General features: G+C 45.3%; 1 protein-coding gene and 1 long non-coding RNA gene across 7 annotated transcripts in view; both read left to right on the forward strand.

The window, feature by feature from the left end:
• Positions 1-9,182, forward strand: part of caskb (calcium/calmodulin-dependent serine protein kinase b) — a 71,195-nt gene extending 62,013 nt beyond the window's left edge. For 4 of the 6 annotated variants that reach the window (XM_056460716.1, XM_056460719.1, XM_056460718.1 and 1 more), the window contains 7 exons: positions 89-285; positions 371-486; positions 2,692-2,772; positions 2,899-2,979; positions 5,077-5,279; positions 5,786-5,869; positions 8,127-9,182. In XM_056460716.1, the coding sequence (XP_056316691.1) occupies positions 89-285; positions 371-486; positions 2,692-2,772; positions 2,899-2,979; positions 5,077-5,279; positions 5,786-5,869; positions 8,127-8,303 (939 nt within the window). In that variant the 3' untranslated portion in view covers positions 8,304-9,182. The remainder of the gene's footprint in view (positions 1-88; positions 286-370; positions 487-2,691; positions 2,773-2,898; positions 2,980-5,076; positions 5,280-5,785; positions 5,870-8,126) is intronic. The other 2 variants (XM_056460717.1, XM_056460720.1) reach the window with 1 other exon arrangement.
• Positions 9,183-11,428: 2,246 nt separating this feature from the next.
• On the forward strand, positions 11,429-22,292 carry LOC130231232 (uncharacterized). The gene is made up of 7 exons (XR_008838000.1): positions 11,429-12,005; positions 13,119-13,373; positions 13,477-13,665; positions 13,757-13,918; positions 19,735-20,472; positions 21,695-21,818; positions 21,915-22,292. It is a non-coding gene; the product is annotated as an uncharacterized LOC130231232 (long non-coding RNA).
• Positions 22,293-22,500: the final 208 nt, after the last annotated feature.

Raw genomic sequence — 22,500 nt, forward strand, 5'->3', positions numbered from 1 at the left:
TCAGCCCTGATTATCAGTGATGGATTGTCAGATGTGTGTGTCTCTGGTGTGTGACCGCCGGCCGCTGTGTGTGTGTGTGTGTGTGCAGATTTATGTACGGGCGCAGTTTGAATACGACCCAGCGAAAGACGAGCTGATCCCCTGTAAGGAGGCGGGCATCCGGTTCCGCGTGGGCGACATCATCCAGATCATCAGCAAGGACGACCACAACTGGTGGCAGGGCAAGCTGGAGAACACCAAGAACGGCACCGCGGGGCTCATCCCCTCACCTGAGCTGCAGGAGTGGTGAGAGAGAGAGAGAGAGAGAGAGAGAGAGAGTGTGTGTGTGATGTGTGTGTTTCTCACTGTGTGTGTGTGTGTGTGTGTGCAGGCGTGTGGCGTGTATTGCGATGGAGAAGACCAAGCAGGAGCAGCAGGCCAGCTGTACGTGGTTCGGCAAGAAGAAGAAACAGTACAAAGACAAGTACTTAGCCAAACACAACGCAGGTGAAGCAGCACACACACACACACACACACACTCATCCAGTCGTGTGGTATGTGTCAGTGCACACCTCTGATGTGTGTATAGCTTTATGTTTGAGTGTGTGAGAGCTGTAATGACACCGGTCAGATCACTGACGCTCTGCTGATCGAGTCAATCCACATATTAGCAGTCAGATCTTTAGTGTGTGTGTGTGTGTGTGTGTGTGTATGTGTGTGTGTGTGTGTGTGTTTATATAGAACATTTACCACCTAAAGCGCTTCACTATCATGGGGGGGTCTCTCCACACCACCACCAGTGTATGTGTGTGTGTGTGTTTGTGTGCGTGTGTGTATGTTAATCCACTGACCTACTGACACCTTTAGATCAGGGAAACACTGCCACCTGCAGACACACACACACACACACACACACACACACACACACACACACACACACACACACACGTTTGCTGTGCTGTCTCAGTGAGCAGGTTGCAGGTGTGTATGGTCTGATCAAAGCTCTTCTGTCTGATTGATGAGTGTTTGTCATCAGTGAGCAGCACAGCCTCTACACTCCCTGACACTAGTCTTGTGCTGGATCCTCCAGCTGTGAGAGCAGCAGATAATAACTCGTCTTCTAGTTGATCGTGTGTTAAAGTGTCAGAAGGAGGATTTCTCTGCTGAATCATCTGTTGATCTGCATCCCAATCATCACCAATACTGCAGAAGACCTACTGGAACACGCATGGAGCCAAGATTCTCACAGAAATCAGTCAAGTTTGGTGAAGGAAACATCATGGTCTGGGGTTATATTCAGTATGGGGGCGTGCGAGAGATCTGCAGAGTGGATGATCAACATCAACAGCCTGAGGTATCAAGACATCTGTGCTGCCCATTACATTACAAACCACAGGAGAGGGACAATTCTCCAGCAGGATAGCGCTCCTTCTCATACTTCAGCCTCCACATCAAAGCTCCTGAAACCAAAGAAGGTCAAGCTGCTCCAGGATTGGCCAGCCCAGTCACCAGACATGAACATTATTGAGCACGTCTGGGGTAAGATGAAGGAGGAGGCGTTGAAGATGAACACAAAGACTCTTGATGAACTCTGGGAGTCCTGCATTTCTTCACCATTCCAGATGACTTTATTAATCAGTGATTTGAGTCATGTCAGAGATGTATGGATGCAGTCCTCCAAGCTCATGATGGAGTCAGACACAATATTCATTCTGTTTCCACTGCAGCATGAGCACAGATTCTATACTGGACATTATTGAAGGTTCAGTGAGCAGACTTTAGTCTAAGCAGAGTCAGACCTTACTGTCCTAATCAAATCAGTCAACATCAAGACATGATCAGATTATATTGTGCTCAAATAAGCCTCATCTAGAGGCCTTTACCTTTCATATAACACACTTCTGACACCAGATCATCAACTGGAAGTGCAGGTATTATCTGCTGTTCCTGTAACTGGGATAGACCAGAAGACTTCTGTCAGTGTAGTGTAGTGCGCTGTGCTGATACTCACCTTCACCGCTCTGAGTACTGCTGTTCCTGCGCTCTCTGCTGGCTTTATTATCAGTTTCATGTGTTGATGCTGATAATCCAGATCTCAGCACGTTCAGGATCACATCAGCTCATCTCCATGTCCAGCAGAGTCTCACTGAGTTTCTCATCTTCAGCTCTGTGTGCTGTCCAGTCTCAGCTCAAGTGTGACCACAGTGTGTGTGTGTTTGACTGATGCAGATGTGTGTGTGTGTGTGTTTAAGCTGTGTTGTAACGTGTGTTTAACTGAGCCCTGTCCATTTTACACGCTGTCTCCCCCTAATGGCCTCCCTGCATGTAAGTAACTAATGCTGACCGTCTCCTTCTGCCTGAGTAACAAACAGCAGTGTGTGTGTGTGTGTGTGTGTTTGTGTGTGTTCAGCTAGTCATCCAATGAGTGTGTGCTGTTGTGTCATGTGATGTTGATCTTGTGCATGTGATGTCACTTCCTGTCAGGCTCGTTGAGCACCGTCGTCTTTAATCACTGATATGGTCACTGTGAGTGTGACGGACTGCAGAATGAGCACACACACACACACACACACACACACACACACACACGAACTCACATGTGCACACAAACACTTTCTTACTTTCAACCACTCACTCACACACACATACACACATTCTGTCTTACACACACACACACACACACACACTGACGCTGCTGTGTGTTTCCGCTAGTGTTTGATCAACTAGATCTGGTGACATATGAGGAGGTGGTGAAGCTGCCGGCGTTCAAGAGGAAAACACTGGTGCTGCTGGGTGAGGCCTTACACACACACACACACACACACACACACACACACACACACACTTCAGCAAACAGCACACACTCCAGTTCAGTAACAGCTGATATATGTGTGTGTGTGTGTGTGTGTGTGTGTGCAGGTGCGCACGGCGTCGGTCGGAGGCACATCAAGAACACACTCATCGCCAAACACCCCGACAAATTCGCGTACCCCATCCCACGTAAGAGCCGCTCATGCTGCAGAGATGCATGCTGGGAGCTGATGATCAGTGTGCTGTGATGATGAGAGTCTGACTACTAGATCCTTTAATCACTGTGTGTTCAGCAGACCACTGCAGCTCAGGAAACACAGGAGGGGTTAACCAAGTTCATTAATGCCAGCGTACGCTCTGTAGGAAAGAAGCTCGCACACTATAAAGCAGTGTGTGTGTGTGTGTGTGTGTATGTGTGTGTTGTCTAAAATGTGATTTTTATGTGTGTTATTCATCATTGATGTGTGTTTATTGTTGGTATTGAGTCAGTAATTACAGTAAAATGAAGATATTGTTCAGATAAAGTCATTAGAAACTCATTTAAATACGGTTTACTGCTGGAAATAGTGATTAATGACAATATCTGCAGACATTTCTAGCTATTTCTGAGGAGAATTTAGTTAAAAGTCTGCAGATTTACACTGAATGATTCATATAGCGATTCCAATGTCATGTCCTCTGACCAAATAAGAACAAATCCAGTATCCCCAAAACACATTTCTTTAGATATTTACAGGTTTGAGGATGTCTAATACAGTAGACTCTCCAACTTTACCTACAGAAACATTACTCGACACCATTTTAAAAACCAAGCCAGTTGTGGAAGGTACTATAGGTGTGATTTACTCTCTTATCTCCTCACTAAATCTGACTTCAGTAACAAAGTGGAAAATGAACTTGAGCTGACTCTCTCAGAGGAAATTTGGCAAGACATTATAAATAAGACTCCCTCAACTTCAGTGTGTTTGCTTTAATACAGTTATTCAGTTTACAGTGGTCCATCAGCTTCATTAGACAAAAGCATAATTAGCTAAATGTCCACCAACTATAAATCCCTGATGTGATGTAGAGATAGCTAATCACACACACGTGTTCTGCTCATGTTCTGCAGTTATTATTTAGCTTGTTTTTGTTCAAATGTTGGCATGTATCAATTGACCCCTATTATAGGAATATTTGGTTTAATCACAGATCCCAGTTTAGACATCAATACCAACAGTGTGATTTCTTTTTCAGCATTAATTGCTAGACATCTTATTCTGCTCAAATGGACGGACAAATTTCCTCCAGCGTTTAATCAATATATTAGAGGCCTTATGTACCATCTTACAGTGGAGAAGATTCAGTACTCCACCAGAGGTCGCAGTCAACAATGTAATCTTATTTGGCAGCCAGTGCTGACGTATATAAAACAAATAGATCCAAGCTTAATATTCTGTTAGTTTATTTGTTTCTCATTATTTTCCTTCCCATCATCTTATTTAATTTAACTTTCATTTCTATCTCAATTATTTAATTTCTTTATTGTACATTTGCTAAGCCTATTGTGACTCTGTGTGTGTATACATGTAGGATAGATGAGTGAACATATAATGGAACTTTTATCTACTTGTATGTATGCATGTATATATATCATGACATGGTGTAAAACAGATTTAAAATAGGCATAAGATATTGTGTAGAAGTGGTGCAGTGGGGTGGGGGGGCTCTGTTAGAGTAAAGATAATTCGTCTCTGCTTTTCAAATACTTCTGAAATTGATGTTTTATTGACCAAAATGTTAATAAAAATAAATAAATAAATAAATAAATCTGCGTATTTCTGCAGAATGAGTTTGGGAGTATCATAACTAAAGCCTTAATATGTGAAATAAATCCTCTCTTTTTAACTTGTATTAAATGTTTACAATGTAAATCCAATTAGATTCACTTTATCTGGTGAACAAAGCAAGTCTCTCATATAATATCTCTACTAAAGGACAGAGAATATGACTGAACACACTGCACTGTACATAAATCTGATCAACATCTTCATATTAGTCAATAATATTACTGTCATTAAATTATAAACTCAATAAATATAGATATACACATGTCAATAAACAGACTCACTGATGGGCTGCAGAAATCTGTGTGTGCTACTGATTACTGTTTACTCCAGTAGCGTCTCAGTAAAGACTCCTCCATCTGTGTGATGTCTGCGCTGTTGTGGGGACCCACAGTGTGTCAGAGCGGACTGCTTTTGCTGTGTTATGGGGACGTTTGCTGACGCTGCGTTTCTCCCGCAGACACGACCAGACCGCCCAAGAAGGACGAGGAGAACGGGAAGAACTACTTCTTCGTTTCGCACGACCAGATGATGCAGGACATCTCCAACAACGAATACCTGGAGTACGGCAGCCACGAGGACGCCATGTACGGCACGCGGCTGGAGACAATCCGCAAAATACACGAGGTCAACATGGTGGCCATCCTGGACGTGGAGCCGCAGGTCAGCCGAGCCGTCCGTCTGTCAGTCATCAGCTAATCCACACAGCTGATCAGAGATAATGAGGAGAGGTTATCCTGAAATCAGCTGAATAAAGCAGATTACTGCACCACTGGCAGATTCATTAGTGATTTAAACAGCAGCTGTTACAGTGTGTGTGTGTGTGTGTGTGTGTGTGTGTGTGTGTGTGTGTGTGTATATCCCCAGCATTCTCTGATGCTCAACATGACTGAATTGTGTTTGCTCTAATCAGACTTGATCAGAAACTCTTTGATTGACATTCTCCTGCTGTACAGAGGGGGTAAGCCCCGCCCACTAGTCTCCATCTCATTAGCATAAACAGCAGCCCTGAGTGAGAAGCAGCCGTCTGTCCATTAGCCATTAGAGTGTTTGAGCTGCTGAAGATAATGTCAGCATAGACTAAGGTACACATAGGTGTGTGTGTGTGTGATTTATGACCTGTGTGTGTGCGTGTGTGTGTGTGTGTGTGTGTGTGTGTGTGTTGTCAGGCGCTGAAGGTGTTGCGGACGGCTGAGTTCTCTCCATATGTGGTCTTCATCGCGGCTCCGACCATCACTCCTGCTATGACTGAGGTGAGTGCTCAGTGCTGTGTGTGTGTGTGTGTGAGAGAGTGTGTGTGTTTCTGCGTGTGTTTCTGATGTTTTCATCTCTTGCGTCTCCGTCTGCCGCTCTCAGCTTCCTAGATGGTGCAGGAAACTGCCTGTAAGTAAAAGATGATGCGCAGTGGCTCCAGGCCTCACAGACATCCGTGTGCCTTCAGAAACACACACACACACACACACACACACACACACATATAAATACACACACTCAGATACATACACTCTCATAATCACACACACACACACACACACACACACACACACACACACACACACAGCCTCATTTACAGCTCTCACAGCAGCTCAGTGTTGGTGAAGTCAGAGCCCAGTGATGTGGCAGTACCACACATCATTATTCTCCACTCCTGGACGATCCAGGAAGCGGGATTAAACAGTGAGACTGAGCACGGCCGCCAGAGGAGAGAATCATGGCAGATTTACCCCCATACACACCGCAGTACACACACCTCACACACATGCAGGAAGTAGGGGGTTTCAGTAATCTGATGCACAGATGATATAATACACACATTCAGTCATTCTCCCTCAGCTTAGTCCCTTTATTAATCAGGGGTCACCACAGTGGAATGAACCGACAACTATTCCAGCATATGTTTTACGCAGTGGATGCCCTTCCACCTGCAACCCATCACTGAGAAACACCCATACAGTCATACACTGTGGACAATTTCGCCTACCCAATTTCCCTATAGCGCATGTGTTTGGACTGTGGGGGAAACCCACGCCAACACGGGGAGAACATGCAAACTCTTCCATTTCAGTCTCTGCTATATCTACTACAGCAGTGACCACATGAGTGTACTGTAAATACATCATACACACCTGCTGCAGTGATATCAGTCAGATGAAGGTGAAACTGAATACATCAATATTCACCTGAGTTAAGCTGTGGTCACACTGGGCTTTCCCTCCCATAGACTTCCATTCATACGCACACGAATGCGTCAGACAGGAAACGCAGGGTCATGCGTCAAGTTTCACATGTTGCTGCGGTGCAAAGTTCAAGCTTGGTGAACTCTGACCTGTGAAATCGCATCACTTGACTGGGTGAGACCAATTGAGGATTAAAACAGCACCTCTCTGGACAGACATGTAAAGCATCTCCAGCTCTCCTGATGGAGCTGTGTTTCTGCATCTGAACACTCTCACAGATCTCACACACTCTTCTGAACGGCACACGTGTGGCTCTGGTCCTGCAGACACTCGCTCAGCTAGAAGTGTGTTTGTGGTAGATCTCTGGTCTTTAAGGGTTCGTTCACCCAAGAATGAAGTTTCTCCCATGATATGCTCACACTGGAGGTGTGTATGCGCCTCCTCCTCCAGTCAAACCCAGTCTGGGTTATCTGAATAATTGTCCATCTGTGCGGTGTCAGCGCTCAGTAAAGCTCATCCATCATCATGAGGAGTGTCTCTCTCAGAATAAAGCTCTCCTCTACTGTTTAACACACACATGTACAGCTTTAGGAACTGTTCTGCGTCACTTCCAGCAAGTGTCCTCCATCATGTTCAGGCCTGCTGTAAGTGCTGGCTCTTGTTTCTTAAAATATAGACCTTTTTGTAGTTCTCGACCTCATTTTCTATTTAATTATGAGCTTTAAATACTTTTTAAGGTCTATTTTTTGCTGGATTAGCTTGTTAGAGGGTCTTCAACCACACTTTTTGATGTACCAAAAACATTTCCTAAAGATTTAGAAGAAAAACAAATGAGAATAATTTATTATATATATATATATATATATAAAGCTTAAAGGGGCTAATAATATTGAGCTTAAAATGGTGTTTAAACTATTAAAAACTGCTTTTATTCTAGCTGAAATAAAACAAATAAGACTTTCTCCAGAAGAACTAATATTATCAGACATACTGTCAACATTTCCTCAATCTGAGAAACAGCATCTGAGAAATATTTAAAACAGAAGAAAGAAATCAAAGGGGGGTGAATAATTCTGACTTCAGCTGTAACTCTGATAGGATGTGACTGTATAAAGTCACACACACACACACACACACACACACCTCAGATGTGAAGTAAATGATGGGAGGACTGTAGTTGTTGTATGAATGAGTGCTCTCAGTAGTGTCTGTACTCATAGAGCAGATGCACATAGAGAAGTCCAGAATCAGTGAGCAGCTTCAGGAGATAGCAGAGGAGTTCAGCAGCAGCAGCAGCGCTCTTACTCATGCTCGGTCTGTGTTCTGTTGTCAGGACGAGTCTCTCCAGCGGCTGCAGAAGGAGTCGGAGGCGCTCCAGCACTCGTACGCTCATTACTTTGACCAGACGATCATCAATAACGAGATCGACGACACCATCCGCCTGCTGGAGGAGGCTGTGGAGCTGGTGTGCAGCACCGCGCAGTGGGTGCCTGTGTCCTGGGTGTACTAACCACACACACACTCACACACACACACACACACACACACACTGACGGACTGCATCCCGGAACTACCAGTGCGTAGTGCTGTATATAGCTATACATATATAAATATCTATAAATATGAATATATAAGTCATAGATATGGTCCTGTGCGGATGCCGAGGCGTTGTGGACATTTTATACGGTTTTTCTTTTTCAATGTGCGAGACGCCGTCTCCGAGCAATGATGAGCACAGCCAGTCGTGGAGAAGCAGCGCCCTGTTGGTCCAGGCCTGTGGGTGTGGCTCAGTGACCCCGCCCACTGGCCGTATAAAAGCACACACACACAGACACACGAGCAGCGTCTGCACTGGACTGATCTGCTCCTGCGCGTCTCTCTCCATCCTCTGTTTACAGATGTAGGTTTGCACAAGGGCAGTGGAGCTGCTCCTCTTCCTCTAGATGTGTGTGTGTGTGTGTGTGAGTGAGTGTGTGTGTGTCCAGCGCAGACCGACCGGCCCATGGACACACTCTGACCCTCATGCTCTGTGTAGTGACGTGTTTGTAAATTGTCCTGGGTCCTTGTGCGGAGCGGGGAGGAGAATCTCCATTCCTAGATGGATGATGTGAGAAACTGTGCCGTCTTCAAGAGTATTACTGTTCTACTCAGAGAAACCCAGAGGATCTTATTGTGTGTAAATGTGTCAATGGTGCGTACATTTTGAGATTGAAATGAAGTAGTGTGTGCATAAACCACTGAACAGACTGTGTGAACTCTTCATTTCAGATGTAAACTCCTCTGCCAGTGACGAAACGCTCTTCAACATGTGTTTGTTTGTTTGTTTATTTGTTTTTTTTATCTATTTCCTTTCATGTGTTTCAAAAAAAGTAAATGCTTTTGAAATCAGGCTCTGTGTGTGTGTGTGTGTGTGTGTGTGTGTGTGCGTGTGTGTGTGCGTGTGTGTGTGTGCGTGTGTGTGCGCGTGCGTCGATGATGATGATTAGTGTGATTTCAGCCAATCAGATTTAAAGGAGACCTATGATCAAAAATGACTTCTATAAGGCGTTTAAACCCAGTTGTGTGTCAGCAGTGTGTGAATACACTCACCGGCCACTTTATTAGGTACACCTGTCCAACTCCTCATTAACACAAATGTCTAATCAGCCAATCACATGGCAGCAGCTCACTGCATGTAGACATGGTCAAGACGATCTGCTGCAGGTCAAAGCGAGCATCAGAATGGGGAAGAAAGGGGATTTAAGAGACTCTGAACGTGGCATGGTTGTTGCTGCCAGACGGGCTGCTCTGAGTATTTCAGAAACTGCTGATCTACTGGGATTTTCATGCACAACCATCTCTAGGGTTTACAGAGAATGGTCCGACAAAGAGGAAATATCCAGTGAGCGGCAGTTCTGTGGGCGCAAATGCCTTGTTGATGCCAGAGGTCAGAGGAGAATGGCCAGACTGGTTCCAGCTGATAGAAAGGCAACAGTAACTCAAATAAGCACTCGTTACAACCGAGGTCTGCAGAAGAGCCTCTCTGAACACACAACACGTCCAACCTTGAGGCGGATGGGCTACAGCAGCAGAAGACCACACCGGGTGCCGCTCCTGTCAGCTAAGAACAGGAAACTGAGGCTACAATTCACACAGGCTCACCAAAACTGGACAATAGAAGATTGGAGAAACGTTGCCTGGTGTGATGAGTCTCCATTTCTGCTGACACATTCAGATGCTCGGCTCACAATCTGGCCTCAACAACATGAAAGCTGGTGGTGGTGGTGTAATGGTGTGGGGGAGATTTTCTTTGGGTCCATTAGTACCAATTGAGCATGGTGTCAACACCACAGCCTACCTGAGTATTGTTGCTGACCATGTCCATCCCTTTATGAGCACAGTGTCTCCATCTTCTGATGGCTACTTCCAGCAGGATAACGCACCATGTCATAAAGCACCAATCGTCTCAGACTGGTTTCTTGAACATGACAATGAGTTCACTGTACTCAAATGGCCTCCACAGTCACCAGAGCTCAATCCAATAGAGCACCTTTGGGATGTGGTGGAACGGGAGATTGGCATCATAGATGTGCAGCCGACAAATCTGCAGCAACTGTGTGATGCTATCATGTCAATATGGAGCAAAATCTCTGAGGAATATTTCCAGTAGCTTGTTGAATCTCTGACATGAAGGATAAAGGCAGGTCTGAAGGCAAAAGGGGGTCCGACACGGTACTAGTAAGGTGTACCTAATAAAGTGGCCAGTGTGTGTATCTCCAGCATTCTCTGATGCTCAACATGACTGAATTGTGTTTGCTCTAATCAGACTTGATCAGAAACTCTTTGATTGACATTCTCCTGCTGTACAGAGGGGGAAAGCCCCGCCCACTAGTCTCCATCTCATTAGCATAAACAGCAGCCCTGAGTGAGAAGCAGCCGTCTGTCCATTAGCCATTAGAGTGTTTGAGGTCCTGAAGATAATGTCAGCATAGACTAAGGATTCTAGATGTGGAGTTTTAGATGAACAGAGACAGGAGCGACATAGACTGACAGAAGACTGAAGCACACACTCACACTGAAGCACACATGCACACCTGACCAGCACTCACAACACACACACACACACTGCTGTTTTACATCTGTCGCTATGGTGACACACAGTCATCTGTAGCTCCGCCCTCTTCTGAAATGAGCATTATTTGTGTGGTATTTTGAGCTACACACACACATAGACACACACACACACTCTCTCTCTCTCTATGTACATCAGTCTTGTTTTACAGCTCGTGAAAGGGGCAGAATGGGTCTCCATTAAGGGGGAAGTTTACATTTAGGGCTGTTTCTACATCATTATCCAGCTAATGGCCCTCTGACTGTTGGAGCAGGATTACTCCACACAGGACTGATTCTCCAGGATCAACACAGATGTTAAAGCAGCAGCAGCGCATCATAGCTGGCAAACCCGCCCAGATGGAGATGCTGATGCTGGAGCCGGGTCTGCAGCTGCTCACTCCTCCAGCAGACGGCGCTGTTTCTCATGCACATCACATGGTGTCACAGAGAAACATTCAGAGCACAACTGGACTTCTAAATGTAACCACACGCACTCTTACACATGTAGTGTGTGTGTGTGTGTGTGTGTGTGTGTGTGTGTGTGTGTGTGTGTTCATATGACGTCATTCTTTCATGTCCACCTGAAGATAAACATTTGAGAAAGCGGGAGGTTCGCGTGTACACACGTGACCATAGGTCGGCGGTGGCGTCATTGTGTTCCGGGTCTCGCTGTCGCTCATTTAAACATCAACATTACCGAAAATCATCAAAAGACCGGCGCCGCCTGCTCGGGTCAGCACGGAGTTGGTTAACGGTATCGGTTTAATGCTCCGAGTCTGCCCGGGTGTCGTGGGGGGTGCCGGTGACGCAGGAAAACAGCCGCGGCGACATGGAGGAGCACCGGCTGCAGACTCGGTGAGAGACCCGCACTCCACCGGGAGCTGCTGCGACGCGTTTCTGCACGCCTGAAGCGTGCGTGTGTGTGTGTGTGTGTGTGTGTTTGTTTGTTTGTTTGTTTGTTTGTTTGTTTGTTTGTTTGTCTGACGAGTAAATAGGCTGTTGACGGTCCTCTGAAGCTGGATTTATACTTACGCCTGGCGCCGGATCGCGCACCTCCGCTGACTGCGCGTGCACCTCGCGAAACGAACGAGGCTCAGTGCACACTCAGTCAACTTATGGGGTGAGGTGAAAATGTACTTTTTGGCTTTACTGTGTACCCTAATCAGGAGGAAATTTATTATTATTTAATTAATTTAATTATTTAGCTAACAATATTTTACATTCATAAATGTAAATTTACCAATAAGAAACCGAATTTTAAGGTATTGATGACTGAATTATGCTTATATTAGTAGTATCAGAGACTCTGTAAATAAGAAAGCCCTACGCACTTTAAAACTCTGTGAGCTCTATAATGTATTTATTTGATTATTACATATGTACATTTTGTATGTTTGTATTTGATGTATGCTTACCCCCTGGCAGGGGCGTCACTAGACACAATATACTGGGGCACGTACCCCAGTAAAATCTCCTTTACCCCAGTAAATCTCCAGTACCCCAGTAAAATCTCCTTTACCCCAGTAAATGCACTGAGATATGATTTACTTCATATGAAGTGACGCATCTCCGCGTGTACTCAGAGAACCCGCGCACGCCTCTCGCACGCGCTGCTCTTCTGCCGGTGCGAGTCCCGGTAGTAAACATGCGCGCCAAAAAAGCAGGCTACAGTTTTAACAAAATCTGTCCTCCTTTCCCACGGCTGCTGCAATTTCTAGCCAAGAATTATTGATCATCTGGTTATCTCTCTGATCACGGGTCATAAAGATGTGTGTACAGTCGTACTGTTTCAGACGAAATCTCTCCAAAGTGATCCATATTCAACTCAAATCAGCTGCGGCGCCGCGCGCACTGTTCACTCGAGTCTCAAATTATGCCATGTGCACTACTAGCTGCAATCATGTCGCGTGCACCCAAAGCATACATCCGCAAACTCCGCGATGACGTCACATTCGCCGCGCGCACTCAAGCGAACGCTGGCGGTCGGCTGCGTGCGCAACCTCAAGCAGATCGCAGACACACACACCGACATGTACTACCTAGGCAGGTGCATTTGGGGCATCTCTGAGCTCTGACACAGAGCCGAGACTGGCGGTTACGTCCGCTCCGCATGTGTTTGTGTCTCAGTCATTCTGTATATCGGACCCTTACGGCCCGTCAGTGGAAACGAGCCAGCAGAAGTGTGTTCTGGTGTGGATGTTTGATTAAAAGCTCTTGATGGTGTGTCCTGCAGGCTGCGAGGCGCTGTTGGAGTGGGAGTATCTGCCTCCGGTGAGTCCGCGGCCCAATAAAGGCTTCGTGGGCCTGAAGAACGCCGGCACCACCTGCTACATGAACTCCGTCATCCAGCAGCTCTACATGATCCCGCTGGTCCAAAACGCCATCCTGGCCGTCGACGGCACCAGCAGTGAAATCGAGGATGAACCATCCGGAGACGAGAAGCAGGACAGCGACGTAAAACACTCCAGCGATGCTCCAGAGTAAACACGTGTGTGTGTGTGTGTGTGTGTGTGTGTGTGTGTGTGTGTGTGTGTGTGTGTGTGTGTGTGTGTGTGTGTTGGTGATTCTGAAGTGGTGTGTTGTGTGCAGAGTAACGTGGACCCGCAGGATGACGTCTTCAGTCTTCAGCAGCAGTGTGAGGATAAGCTGTCTCTCAGTAAGGTCGAGGACCACCGGGACTACATCGTCTCAGTGCTGCGCCACCTGCATCTGATCTTGGGCCACCGGGCGACATCATGGCTGCAGTATTACGAGACTCGAGGCTTCTGGAAGCGGTTCAGGTCAGACATGACGTCATCCTCAGTTCTGTTTGTAGCAGCCGGTGCCGGTGGTGTGTTTGCTGTTAGCAGATGTGTGTGTGTGTCTCTGCAGGCTGTGAGGGGAGAAGGTGAATCTGCGAGAGCAGCACGATGCTCTGGAGTTCTTCAACAGTCTGGACGAGGCTCTGAAAGCGTTCGGGCATCCCAGCATGCTCAGCAGGATCCTGGGCGGCTCCTTTGCGGATCAGAAGATCTGTCTGGGCTGTCCTCACCGGTGAGCAAATACGGCAGTACGGCATATATTGCTGACGGAGAAAACATTGAGATTATCAGATGAGTAGCCTGTGTTTGTGCTTATGCAGTGGGGTATTGATTATTGACATTTAAAAGACTTTATTTGTCACATACACTTTTACATGCAGTGAAAATGGACCCCCCGACCATACACAAACATCACACATTTCAGGGGAAGACAGGTCAGGTGAGATTTTAGAAAGACGGAGGCAAAAAACAAGACTGCCATTGAAGTAGAGCAGTGTGAGATCAGGGGAAACAAGCAGCAGCACAAGCACATAAACACATAGACATAACATCACAACAGGGATGTGGATATAGTCCAATAAAGGCAGCAGTCAACTGGTCCTGCAGCCAGGGGTGTGTGTGTGTGTGTGTGTGTGTGTGTGTGTGTGTGTGTGTGTGTGTGTGTGTGTGTGTGTGTGTGTGTGTGTATGTATGTGTGTGTGTGTGTAAGCCTGTAGAGTCTCAGAGCTGTCCTTGGAACGGGGAGCAGGAATTTCAAGCGTCTCCTTATCTTGCTCTCTGGGGAAGGTGTTCATCTCTAGCTGAGGCTGTCTAGCAGGAGAGTTACAGGGAAGCTGAAAGAGAAGAAAAGGTTTTCAATTTGGATCAATATCTGCCAATTCCGCAGATATCTAATGTCTGTCACTGGTCTCCAGGTCTGACCAAATCATCTTGCAACGTCACTAGTTTCTCCCCGATGTTTTTCAATGTCTGGTCATCCAGTCATCTGACATATGAGCATGCATGAGCATATACTGTGCAGAGCAGTGCAGATCATGTGTGCTGATGTGGAATTCTGATTATTGGAAATGTTTATTTTGTAATGTTGACTAGAAGTAAAAGCATGAAATATATATTTTTATTTCTGTGAAATGCAACAATAACTTATTAATTATTAGCATGTATGTTAATGTGTAATTTGCATATATGAGATTTCTATACAGGGCTCTGTCTTTAAATTATTGCACATTTACTACAGGATTAATTGTCACAATTGCATTGTATACTCCTAATATCAGTGTATTTTATCTTCTGTAAATGTTAGAAACTACTGTAAGGAACTCATAAAACACACAATGACAGTACCTGTAACACTACTGCTGTGCACTGCTAGCTCTGCAGTCTGCTGTTGTTTTGGTCTTTGTCTCCCCCTTGTGGCTATTAAGGGGGTTTCAGCAGTATCAGTGATCTGAAATGTTTTATTTGTATTTTTACTGACAGACCCCAACACATTCAATCCTTTCAGTCCAGCCATCTTTATTGTTTTGCTTCTTTGAACACGTCCCCTTAAAGCCCCACGCATAACAACACATCTTTCCCCTAAAGAGAGGAAATAAACTATAACCTGAAGAAATAAGAGCATTTACTCTGTTTTGCATAGGAAATCCTCTACAATAAACATTCTCAAAATGCAGCATAACTTTACTCATTCATTCATTCATTTTATTTTCGGCTTAGTCCCTTTATTAATCTGGGGTCGCCACAGGGGAATGAACCGCCAACTTATCCAGCACATGTTTTACACAGCGGATGCCCTTCCAGCCGCAACCCATCTCTGGGAAACATCCATACACACTCACTCACACTCATACACTACGGACAATTCAGCCTACCCAATTCCCCTGAACCGCATGTGTTTGGACTGTGAGGTAAACTGGAGCACCCGAGAATGCAGGGAGAACATGCAAACTCCACTCAGAAACACCAACTGACCCAGCCCAGGCTCGAACTGTGAGGCGACAGCACTACCTACTGCGTCGCCCCAACTTTAAACATCTTCACGCTAATTGTACTCCTTATTCCCTGCTTGTAATAGAAGTCGACAATCATTTTCAAGCCAACTTGAAGCTTCACATAACCTCAATCAATCTTTCTGGAGGTTTAATGTTTCTTTTCCGTCTTTGTTCAGTCGCTGACTTGATTACTGTCTCTGTAACCGGTCCATTCTCTGTATTCATTGGCTCAGAAGAAGTAGATGGTGTGTCCTGTATCTTGGTCTCAGAACTTTGCTTGAGAGCTAAATCAATTCTGTTCCATCGCAGAGTTGATCCCCCATCCATGGCAATATCATAAGACCTTGGAGCCGCATGTTTTTCAACTTTTCCCTGCTGAGACCACAACCCTGTGTTGTGGTTACTTATTTTGACAGTGTCAGCTGGTTTCAAAGCTGTCAGTGGCTTCACTTCTGTTTGCTTTTTTGCTTCTGATTAAAGCATTTCACCTTACTTACATGAGGAGCGTCCAGCAGATCCTCTCTAATGGGAAAATTTGTTCGGATTCTTCTGCCCATGAGCATTTGAGCTGGGGAAAAGCCGTTCTCCAGTGCTGCACTTCTATATATCATGAGACTTCTATGAAAGTCCTCGCTTCCTGCATGAACCTTTCGCATGAGTCCTTTCACTATATTCACAGCAGACTCTGCCAATCCGTTTGATCTGGGGTAATTTGGACTGGATGTATCATGGCGAAAACCCCATTCCTCAGAAAACTTGAGTTCACTACTGGAAAACTGAGGTCCGTTGTCTAAATACTACACAGGGGACACCATGACGAACAAACGTAGACTAGATGAAGGTAATGACCACCTTGCTAGTAGTAGACTGCAGTGGATGTAACTCTTCCCCTCACAGTCAAATAAATCTGCTCCAACTTTGTAGTAAGGCCTACTTGTTACAGGATGTGGAAGAAGAGGCTCTGCCTGCTGTCTGGGCCTGAAGGTCAAACAAAGCTCGCATGCTGATGTCAATTGTGAAATGTCCTGATTCATCCTCTACCAGTACATCCCTTCCCTAGCTCTCCCTTTGCACTTTTCTTCTCCCAGGTGTCCTACGTGAATTTTTTATGAATTTCTTTCCTTATGCTTATTGGGATGATAAATTTACTGCCTTTGAAGACAATGCCATCTACAACCGTGAGTTCTGATCTGCAAGCCCAGTAATCTCTAATTCTTACAGGACAGTCCTCCGGCCATCTTTGCTGTATAGCCACCTTCAGTTCTTTCATTATTTCATCCTTTTCTGTCTCCAGTTTTATGTGTTCTGACCTGTCAACAGACACTGGGAGTGAGGCTACTGCCATATCTACATAAGCTTTTATTCCTGTTCCACAGGTCTCTGTTCCTTCTTGTCCATCTACAGCACGAGACAGTGCATCTGCCGCAAGCATATACTTTCCTGGTGTGTAAATTCAATTGACATCATACTTTTGCAGCCTGCTGAGCATCCTTTGTATCCTGAGGGGACAATCCTTCAATGACTTGGCCATGATGGGAACCAATGGCTTATGGTCAGTCTCCACAGTGAATGCTCGTCCATAAACAAATTGATGGAATCTTTCACATGCGTACATAATGGCCCGCAGTTCCTTCTCTATTTGTGCGTATCTTGTTTCTGCAGCAGATAGAGCTCTGGATGCATGGGCCACTGCCTGCCATACGTCGTTATACTGCTGGAGTAACACCGCACCCACCCCATATTGTGATGCATCGGCTGAAATTCTTATGCGTCTTTCTGGGTCACAGAATTTCAGCACAGGTTCTGCTGTCTGAATGTATTTCAAAGTTTTCCAGCAGTTTTCTTGTTGATGTGACCATACCCATTCATTCTTTTGTTCTAGTAAACACCGGAGTGGTGCAGACTGTGCAGAAAGCTGTGGAATGAATTCAGCCATACCTAGAAAGCGTCTGACATCATCTTAGTTCTGTGGTCGCTCCATGTTTTCTGTTGCGGATGTTTTCTTTGGATCAGGCCTTTTGCCGTCCTCTGAGATAGCATCTCCCAGAAAGGTTCATGATTTCATTTCAAATTTGCATTTTCTTGAGCTTCAGATTGACTTTTTGAGTGACTTCAAGCACCTCCCTAAGTCTAGCATCGTGCTCCTCTTTAGTTGTGCCATAGATTATGATGTCATCCATCATGGTTCCCATGCCTTGAACTGTTTATCGATCATTCCTATGGTTTTGTGATACACCTCTGGTGCTGAAATATGCCATACGCTAACCTGAGAAACCTGTATCTGCCCTCAGGGGTGTTGGAGGTGCAGAGTGCCTCATCCAGCTTCATTTGCCAGAATCCTGTAGAAGCGTCCAACTTGCTAAACCATTTTGCCCCTACAAATTGTGACATGATTTCCTCTCTAGTGCGTAACTTAAAGTGCTCTCTTTTGATAGCTTTCTTTAGATCTCTCGGATCCAGACAGATTCAGAGTTGGCCATTTTTCTTTTCTACTATATTCAACGAGCTAACCCAATCTGTCAGCTTTTCAGTTTTAGCTTTCACTCCTAATTTTTCCATACGGATATGTTCTTCCTTAAGCTTTCCTCTTAATGCAAAGGGAACCTTTCGACAGGCAGGAATGACGGGTGCCACTTGCAGGTCAATGTATATTTTATGTTCCTCTGTAAGGCATCCCAAGCGCTCATCAATGTCTCCGTATTCGTGTATCATCGTCTGTCGTTTTGAACATCAGCCACAAAGACTTTCTTTACTAAGTCTAGTCGCTCGCATGTTTTTAAGCCCAAAATTGCCTGTACTTCTTTGTCTACAACCAGCCTCTGTATTTTTTGGTGCTTGCCCTTGTATAAGACATTTACTGTGCAACTGCCTTTCACTGGCACCTCCTCTCCGGTATATCCAGAGACTTTTATTTTGACTTTGTGTAATGTTGGCTTCTGTCTGAGACTTTTGTATTCTTTCTCTGATATCAGGTTCATTTGGGCACCCGTATCCAATTTAAATGGCACTATTGTACCATTGACTGTTAATAGTATAATCCATTCTTCTTTAGTGATGCTGCTGACATTTAATGCATCCACAAAAAATGTCTCTGTTTTCTTCCACAGTGTGTACTTTAATTCCAGTACTTAGCATTTCGCATAGTGGTTGTTCTTGCCACACTTGTTGCACGTTTTTCCAAACGCTGGACACTTTCAGGTTTCGTGGCGGCTGCCGCACTTTCCACATTCATATTTAATTGTTTCTGTTGTGTCTTTCCTTGTATAATTGTACTCTGTGGAGGCTTTATATTTTTCAGGGTGTGTACCATTGTATCTTGTTTGTTTAATTCCTTTGCCTGCGCACGAGTAGTCTCTGCCGCTCTGCATATGTTTACTGCTTTTTCGATCTTGCTCTCGCAGCAGTCTCTCTCTTACGGCATTGTCTGGAGTGCCACACACTATTTTATCCCTTATTAGAGGTTCGCGCAGATCGCCAATGTCACAGGTTTTACTTAATGAATGACGCTATGCTAGATATTTCTCCCCCTTTTTGATTGCAAGAGATTTGTACCTTTCATAAGTGATGTTCTGTTTCGGTACAAAGTACTCTTCAAATCGGTCCATAACGTTTTGTAGTTTAAACTCATCCGCTGGTATTTGGAAACTGTTGTAAATGTCTAGCGCGTCTTTGCTAATGACATGCAGCAGTATGGGTGCTTTTCTTTTTTCGTCATCGCCTCCTACCCCGCTTGCATCCAGGTAGATAGTGAAACGTTTGAATCTTTTCCAATTCTCTGCTAAATTCCCGATGAGTTGCATGCCAGACGGGTTTGAAACTTCCATCTTTGTGGGAATGGGAAGATCATCCCACCAGAGAGGAACAGTGAAGGTAAAGGTTCTGGAAGGTGACTTATATCCTCTGTGATGGAAGCACAAGGCAGTGGTGTCATCACAGACTACTAACATTATGGCTTTTAGGCTGTTCTTCATGTCTGTTTGTCTGCTTTGACTCAGTCTGCACTGTATAAAGGTCTACAGAAGTAAAGGTGAATGACGTGTTGTGTGTTTTCTGTCAGGTGGACACTGTGATGCGCATCCTTATAAAGAGCCTCCTGCCGGTGCTGGCCATTCAGCTGAAGTGATTCGATTACGACTGGTAGCACGAGTGTGCAATGAAGTTTAACGATTAATTCGAGTTCCTGCGAGAGCTGGATATGGAGCCCTACACAGTGGCAGGCGTGGCCAAGCTGGAGAGCGACGAGGCGCTGCTGGAGAGCCGGGTTCCTCCTGAGGAGGGCAGCAGCTCCCTCTACAGGCTGGTGGGGGTGCTGGTGCACTCGGGACAGGCCAGTGGAGGACACTACTACTCCTACATCCTCCAGCGGGGCAGCGGCGGCAGCAACGGACTGATCCACCACTGGTACAAGTTTGACAACGCCGACATGACTGAGTGCAAGATGGAGGACGACGAGGAGATGAAGAAAGAGTGTTTCAGTGGAGAATACATGGGCGAGGTGTTCAACCACATGATGAAGCGCATGTCTTACCAGCGGCAGAAGCTCTGGTGGAACACCTACATCCTGTTTTACGAGTGCGCGGGTGCTGCAGGGGGTGACGTTGAGCTGCTGACAGGCATCACCCAGCTGACGCTCATGCCGCGGCACAACCCACCTACCATGCCCTCCACCATCGAGGCCCGCATTCGCAAGCAGAACTGCAGCTCATACACAGCCACATGCAGTACAGCCCCGAGTACTTCCTGTTCATCAAGAAACTGCTGACCTGCAACTCTGTCTACCTGAACCCTCCTCCAGGTGCGGCTCTTTCTGTCTTAAAGGCGCAGTGCACACTGACATCACTGATCAGTTCCTCATCCGCACTCGATCCGTTCATTACACTAATGAAGACCTGCTCCAGCTGATCAAACACACACACACACACACACACACACACACACACACACACACACACACACACACTAACCTGCGCAGTGTTCCTTCTCCTGTTAAGTTATTAATGTTGTTCTTCAGAATATCTTATTTTCTGTTCAACTGAGGAGAGAAATGTATTGATTAGTGCTGTTAATCAGGATTTAATCACATCCAGAATAAGTTCATTACAGAATATATCTGTGTGTGTGTGCGTGTGTGTGTGTGTGTGTGTGTGTGTGTGTGTGTGTGTGTGTGTGTGTGTGTGTGTGTGTGCATGCATGACTGTACTGCATACAATATTTCTTATACAAAATATAAGTATATATGTAAATATACATTGAAGTCAGAATTATTCGCCCCCCTGTTTATATTTCCCCAATGTCTGTTTATCAGAGAGCAGATTTCTCCAACACATCTCTGCACATAATAGTGTTAATAACTCATCTCTAATAACTGATTTATTTTCTCTTTGTCATGATGACAGTAAATAATATTAGACTAGATATTCTTCAAGACACTTCTATACAGCTTACAGTCACATTTAAAGGCTTCACTAGGTTAATTAGGGTAACTAGGCAGGTTAGGGTAATTAGGCAAGTTATTGTATAATGATGGTTTGTTCTGGAGACTATTGAAAACAAATATAGCTTAAAGGGGCTAATAATATTGAGCTTAAAATGGTGTTTAAACTATTAAAAACTGCTTTTATTCTAGCTGAAATAAAACAAATAAGACTTTCTCCAGAAGAACAAATATTATCAGACATACTGTCAACATTTCCTCAATCTGAGAAACAGAATCTGGGAAATATTTACAACAGAAGAAAGAAACTCAAATGGGGGCGAATAATGCTGACTTCAGCTGTATTTCTGTTGTGTATTTTTGTCATTCATGCACACTGTCTGTCTCACAGCACACGCGTGTATATGTTGTGTAGATGCAGACTTTTATCTTGGCTGTGATTAGATTGCTCGTTTGAGAGCTCTAGTTTACTGTACAGTGAATGGTGAAGAGTGTCTGGGTCAGCGGTCTCTTTAAAGACGGTGAAGACTCTGTGGACGTCTTCAGTTTGCATTAAGATTCTCTTCTTCTGTGGTTCCTGTAGGTCAGGATCATCTTCTACCAGAAGCTGAAGAAATCACGATGAGCAGTTTCCAGCTCGCCGCCAGGTTTCTGTTCAGCACCGGATTCCACACTAAGAAGACGGTCCACGGGCCTGCGAGCGACTGGTGAGCATTTACTGCGCTATACACACTGTAATGAGCACAAACGCCTGCTGATTTATTGATGAGTGTGAAGAGTAATGAGAAAAGGCTGTTTTTCAGACCTGTAGACGAGGCCTGCACTATATTAGACTGTGTGGATCTGCAGAAAACAGTCCAGAACACACTGCAGACAGTGCTTTATTCCATAAGAGGTTCGTCTTGTTTCTAGTCCAAATATCTAAAACCTCTTTAATCAAGAAGCGTTTTCTAGAGTTTGTCCTAAATCAGGCAGAATAATCTCACATTAAAATGGAAAACAAACACGTTGTAGAAAATGCTTCTTGATTTAAGAACTCATAGATATTCAGTCTAGAAACTGACTGTAAGGTAAGTGTTGTCTGCTGTGTGCAGTGTCAGATCATCAGCTCCAGTATTAGAGGCTCATATCTGCCCTCAGGCCCCTTGACGTGTGTGTGTGTGTGTGTGTGTGTGTGTGTGTGTGTGCAGGTATGATGCGATGCGTGTGCAGCTGGTTTACCCACAGTGTCCTGTTCTCCTTCCCCTCGTGCTTCTCCGAGTATCTGTGGGGAGTGCGGGGAGCGTTCGCTAAACTCATCGTGTTCATCGCACACTTCTCCCTGCAGGACGGACCCTGCCCTGCTCACCTGTCCCACCGCCGCCGCTCAGGTGAGCACAGCAGGGTGCA

The sequence above is a fragment of the Danio aesculapii genome, chromosome 6 (genome assembly GCF_903798145.1).
Source record: "Danio aesculapii chromosome 6, fDanAes4.1, whole genome shotgun sequence".
In the NCBI taxonomy this organism is placed as follows: Eukaryota; Metazoa; Chordata; class Actinopteri; order Cypriniformes; family Danionidae; genus Danio; species Danio aesculapii.